This window comes from Petaurus breviceps, unplaced genomic scaffold, assembly GCF_028583685.1.
Source record: "Petaurus breviceps papuanus isolate PSGF00001 unplaced genomic scaffold, PetGlider_PUasm1.0 90778, whole genome shotgun sequence".
NCBI classification, from domain to species: domain Eukaryota; kingdom Metazoa; phylum Chordata; class Mammalia; order Diprotodontia; family Petauridae; genus Petaurus; species Petaurus breviceps.
The window spans coordinates 3,834,975-3,841,023 of NW_027187343.1; the positions used below are offsets into that span (position 1 = coordinate 3,834,975).

Consider the following 6,049-nt stretch of genomic DNA (forward strand, 5'->3'; position numbering starts at 1 on the left):
GATAGATAGATAGATAGATAGATAGATAGATAGATAGATAGATAGGAAGGGATGATACTTAAAAGGTGAAATTAAGAAGTGAGAGAGAAATATAATGAGAGGAGATAGGGAGAGACAGAATGGGGTAAACTATCTCATATAGAAGAGGCAAGGGAAAATGGTTACAATGGAGGGGAAGAATAGGAAGGCAAAAGGGAATGGATCAACCTTATTCCCATTGAATTTGGCTTGAGGAGGGAATGAAATACACATTAAATAGGGTATCTCACCCTATAGGAGAGTAGCGGGGAAGGGGATGAGAAGGGGGGATGATGGAAGGGAGGGCAGGCTGGGGGGGAGGGAAGTTGGAAGCACCCACTTTTGAAAACGGACAGGATCAAAGTAGATAATAGAACAAGTGGGAGGTGGGATAGGAGGGAGGGAAATATAGTCAGTCTTTTACAATATATCTACTATGTTATTGTTTTGCATTAGCCACACATGTACAACCTATACTGAACTGCTTATCTTCCCAGTAAGGGTGGGTGACAAGGGAGGAAGGGAATGAATCTGGAATTCAAAGTTTTAAAATCAAATGTTTAAATATATATATGTATATATACTATTATTAATACTATTTTACATGTAATTGGGAAATAAGATATACAGGCACTGGGGCCTAGAGATCCCCTGGAAAAGTCAAAAGGGGTATGGGAGAAAATATGGGAGAGAGCAGATTGGAGGAGGGGATATCCTGTGGGACTGCTGTTTTGGAGCGGTGGGTAGGGGAAAAACGGGGAGAAAATTTGTAACTTAAAATCTGGCAGAAATGAATGATGTAAATCAGAAGTTAATAAATCATTTTAAAAAAAAAGAAAAAATAAATAAATAAGTTTTTTAAAAAATTAATTACAATAGTAGTTATCTCATACAAGGTCCTTGTTAGGATCAATTGAGATAATATGTAAAGAACACTTTGCAAACCTTAAAGCATAATATAAATTACAGCTATTGTTGTTATCTTCCTTCCTTCTTTCCTTCCTTGTGATCAGATTGGTATATACGATCGAGCTAGAAGTAATAACCAATAGACTCTAAGAATTCAAAAAGATCTTTACAGTTTAGAACTTTGGACTGAATCAAATAAGGTGAAATTTTATATGGATAAATATACAAGATTTTAGATATCAGTGCATCTGAAAAAAAAATCTGGGGGTTTTAGTGGACTGCCAACTCCATACACATCAAAGGCAAGAAAGCAAGTATTATCTCAAGCTGCACAGAAACAGAGATCTTGTAGGTACAACATAGGATCATCCCACTGTCCTCTGCCCAGGTGTAGGCTGTGTTCAATTCTGGGCACCATAGTTTAGGAATGACATGGGTAAACTGAAGTATGTAGAGAAGACAGCAACCATAATGGTGAAGGACCTTCAAACCATCCCCTATAAGGAGGAAACTTTTGGAGGAATTGTGGAAAGTAGCCTGGAGAAGAGAAGACTTGGGCTTAGGGAGGCAGGAAGCATGGGACTGAAATGCTAGTTCTTTGAATATTTGAAAGGCTATCATATAAGGAGGAAGAAGGAATTGATTTGTTCTTAGTCCCAGAGAACAGAAGAGGGAAAAATGGGCAGAAGCTACAAAAAAGAAAATTTAGGCTTTAATGTAGGGAAAAAAACTTCCTAACAATTAGAGCTGTGCAACATTGTGTGGTGGGTTGTTTGGGAGTTAGTGAGTTCCACATCACTAAAGGCATTTAAGGATAGAGGTATTAAAGTTGGATGATTGCTCTTCAGGTGTGTTATAAAGGAGATTCTCGTTTTTTAGAGAGCTGGATGAGGTGACTGCTGAGATCCCTTTCAACCCTGAAATTCCATAAAGTTAGGATTTCACACATGTATAAAATAAGAGAATAAACATATACATATATGATACATAAGAGAACATATAGAGTATATATGTGAAATAAAAGAATATAATATAGAGTATATAGAATATATAAGAGGTAATAGTATATATAAGAATATATAGAGAGGTATATAAATATGGATACATAAGAGATGAACATATATAGTGTATATATGTGGGAACAAATTATATATAGTATATATATGAATGAACATATACATACACTATATGAGTGTATGCATATATGCATGTATTATATGTGTATTTATGTGTAGACAGACAGATAGATAGACAGACAGACAGACAGATAGATAGATAGACAGACCGACAGACAGAGAGACAGATAGTACTGACATTAACACATATCCCTATTTGGTTTTGCCATTTCTTGTCAATACGAGTATGTTCGAATATATAGTTCAGATAATTCACTGGTAGTCAGTAGAAATATACATTCAGCTCATGTTTTATAGCTCACATTTATATACATACTCACAGCTGAGCCAGGATGGAAAGAAGCATGATAGCCCTATGAGTAGTACCAGCACGGCCATTCCCATTTTACATATGAGAAAATTGAGACCCAAAGATGTTAAACAATTTATCCAAGGACACACAGCAGGCTAATGGCATAGCTATCACTCCAACCCAAGCCTACTAATTTAAAAACAAAACAAAATCTTTTATTTTTTTTGGATCAGCCAAGCCCCAGTAAAATATGTGCTGTTGGAGGTATAAACAAAGATAAGCAGTAAAAATGGCTCTTTTTCCTTGAATAACTCCAAAACTTATTTTTTTTTTAAGCAATTGGGGTTAAGTAACTTGCTCAAGGTTACATGGCCAGTTATTTCTGGGTGTGGTGCTGAGCGTCTGAGCCTGGGATTAGATCTCCAGGTCATCCCAACACTGGAACCGGTACTCTTACTCGCTGAGCCACCTGGCCGCCCCACTCCAAAACTTATTAATAGCCACTGTTTAATTTAAGCTTCACTCCAGAGTTCTTTTAACTTACGGAAATTTGTCTGTTAAAAAGTTTTAGCGGTGCTAATTAAATTGTTCATTAGTCTTTTATTAGACTCAATGTCAGGTTTAGATTTCTGAGCCCACAGGGTGGTACACCACACACACACACACACACACACACACACAATGCAGAAGGCAATCTTGGGATATATTCATAGAGTTAGTACTGCATCTTCTCAGGATAAACTCTTCAGGGAAATCACACATGAGGAATGCTCAGCTTCTTAATTAACCGAGCCTGTAATACAGGGCTGCCTATTGAAGCACTCCTGAACCACGCCATAGAAGGCATTATCAGGAGTCTCTGACGGAAAATAAAAGCCATTGCTGGCCATGCATCCCATGCAGTATTGGAAATTCAAGGGAAGACCAAACCATCTGATCATAATGATGCCAATACCACTGCTTAATATCTGTACGTCACCTAACAGTTTATAAAATTCTTCTACTTTTATATACCTTATCTCGCCTAATTCTTACAGCAATATTATGGGGCAGGTAAGACAGGGTTTATTATCTATACTTTGCAGATGAGAAAACTTGAGTCTTGCAGAGGTGTGGTGACTTTACCAAGGTCACAAAGGTAGTCAGTGGCATGGACAGAACACAAACTTAGAGGCAAGTAGGTGGTGCCGTGGTTAGAGAGTTGGACTTGAAGTCAAAAAGATCTGAAGTCAAATCCAGTCTCAGACACCCGAGTTATTCAACCTCTGTCTGTCTCTGTTTCCTCAAATATAAAATGGGGATGATAATGACAGCTACCTCAGGCTTGTTGTGAGGATCAAATGAGATGTGATTTGTAAAGCATTCAGCATAGTGCCATGCACACAGTAGGTACTTAATTTCAAAAAACCAACAACATCCAACACTAACCATGTCACTTTGCTATTTCATTCTTGTCACTGATCCCAAAAAAGTAAGCCATGTTCCTCCTCCTGCTGGCTTCAGATAGCAGTACTACCAGTAGACAGACCAAACCAGCTCAGTAGCGTGCCCCATGAAATCATATTCCCTTCCAGTTTCTGTGCTTCAATCAAGCAACAGGCCTTTATTAAGCACCTTCGAGATGCCAGATCCCAGCCTCCGAACTGGGGGAAGGGGACATTTATTAAGTTCCTACTATGTGCCAGGCACTTTACAAATACTATCTCATGCTATCCAGGCATGAAAAGAAAAAAGCAAAAATAGCTTCTGATCTCAAGGAGTTTGCATTCTCTAAGGGAGACATGTACACAAATATCTTACTATGAAATATATGCAAATAAATACATGGCAATATTTTGGAGGGGAAGGCCCTTGATAAAACAAATGAACAAAACAAACCCACCTGTGGAATGGCCACAGGCTCTACCAGTCTTCCTAGCATGAGAAGGAAAGAACCACCTACCTGAGATGCATCCTGGGGGAAAACAGCATCAAAGGCAAACATCTTGGGTGGAACCTGGTTGCCTCTCTTTTGGAAGGCATTCTGCCCTCCACAAGTCAAGGGGTCATAGAGGGTGATTTGCTTCTTCCTTGGATCCACCTTCAAAAAGGAGCTGGATTCTGAGGTGTCCCTGGCAAGGGTGGAGCAGATACGAACCATGACTTTCACCTAAGAAGAAACCAGAAAGGAAGCTTGGATTAAGGTAGCCAGAGAGTTAATGGTAGAAGAACCCCCATACACTATAGCCCTGAGGGTTTCTGGTGCCCTTGGACTTTCCAATGATAAATTATAATGAGCTTCACCATGCATTAGGAATATAATCCTCGATGGGCCATGGGAGGAAAAAAAGAGTGTATTTATAATTACCAGGTAGCACATGTTGATGTTTCTATTACTTTGATACAGAGGTGGTGCATCACTTTCTTTGTCTTGCTATTAATATAAATTGAAAATTAACCGCACCCTGGTGGCCCAATTAAGTAGATGAAAAGGTAATCTGGGCTGCCAAGCTCTCAGGGCCGGTGTGGCTCCCATGAAACTTGAAGATCAATAAACCCAGCACATAAAAGTTACCTCTGTAATTTACTCCTTGCTTGCTCACATCACAACTCTTACAGATGAAATTCACAGTTATTAGTGTCATCATTAACGGGCTGTGAAATGGCCTGGTTTTAATGGTCAGCATTTGAAATATGCTCAGAGGACCAGCAATGATAAAGAATTTGTTTGAAATATGGTATTTTAGGATCCATTAGATAAGTGTGTAATGAGTGGTTACTTTCAGAACCAGGCACATCTCTACTGGAAATGGGATTTGGAATTTGCCTTTAACCCAATTTCAGTAGTTTAGCTAGAAAGGACTTTAAAGGTCAACTAGTTCAGCTTCTTCATTTTACAGATGAGAAACAAGAGATTTCAGGGGTTAAGGTCACATGTCTAGTCAGTGACAGAACCTGGAACCAGATTGCCAACCCTCAGCCCCATTTCTGCCAGATTACAATGCTTTCCCCAAAAAAGCAGGAGGACCTCATTGTGTAGGCTAGGAATGACAACTGTCTCTCATAGAATGATAGAACCTAAGTCTGGAAACTGACTTTAAAAGGTCATCTAGTTTGACCCCTACCTGATCAGGTCTCCCTTCTTCAATTTCCCTTAAAATTGGTTATCTATCGTTAAAGACCTCCAGTGATGGAGAAGGCATTGTCTCCTTGGGCAGCCCACCCCACTTTCAGATAGTTCTAATTGTTAGTAAGTTTTTCCATATAGGGAACTAAAATTTGTCTCTGGATTCCCTCTCTTCACTGAATGCAGTCCTTCAGAATATGGCTAGCTAAAAGAAACTGACAATAGGCTAGTAAACACACAGATTTAATATTTAAAAAGTCATCTACAAGTGGCTTCCAGGGCTCTCAAACATCATGTTTATACTAATAGAAAGCACGATGGAGACAAAGACAGATAGAGTTTGGGTCCTATCTAGGCTATTATCTTGCTGTGCTAACATAACTCCCATCCCAAAAGAGTTGTAGAGGGGGCACTGGAAAGAATGCTAGAGGCCTTGGCTTCAGGGCCAAATTAAAATTTTACCTTTCCAATGACTGCCAGCACATTTGCTAAAGCCTTCCATTTCCTTCCCTTTGGTTACAGAAAGATTTGTGTTGTAGGGGGAAGGAAGGAAGGAAGGAAGGAAGGAAGGAAGGAAGGAAGGAAGGA

General features: G+C 39.2%; 1 protein-coding gene across 2 annotated transcripts in view; it reads right to left on the reverse strand.

Annotated features, from left to right (window-relative positions):
• The window catches only part of KIF26B (kinesin family member 26B), a 628,846-nt gene that overhangs the window by 110,515 nt on the left and 512,282 nt on the right, over window positions 1–6,049 (reverse strand). For both annotated transcript variants that reach the window (XM_069069145.1, XM_069069146.1), the window contains one exon: window positions 4,298–4,504. In XM_069069145.1, the coding sequence (XP_068925246.1) occupies window positions 4,298–4,504 (207 nt within the window). The remainder of the gene's footprint in view (window positions 1–4,297; window positions 4,505–6,049) is intronic.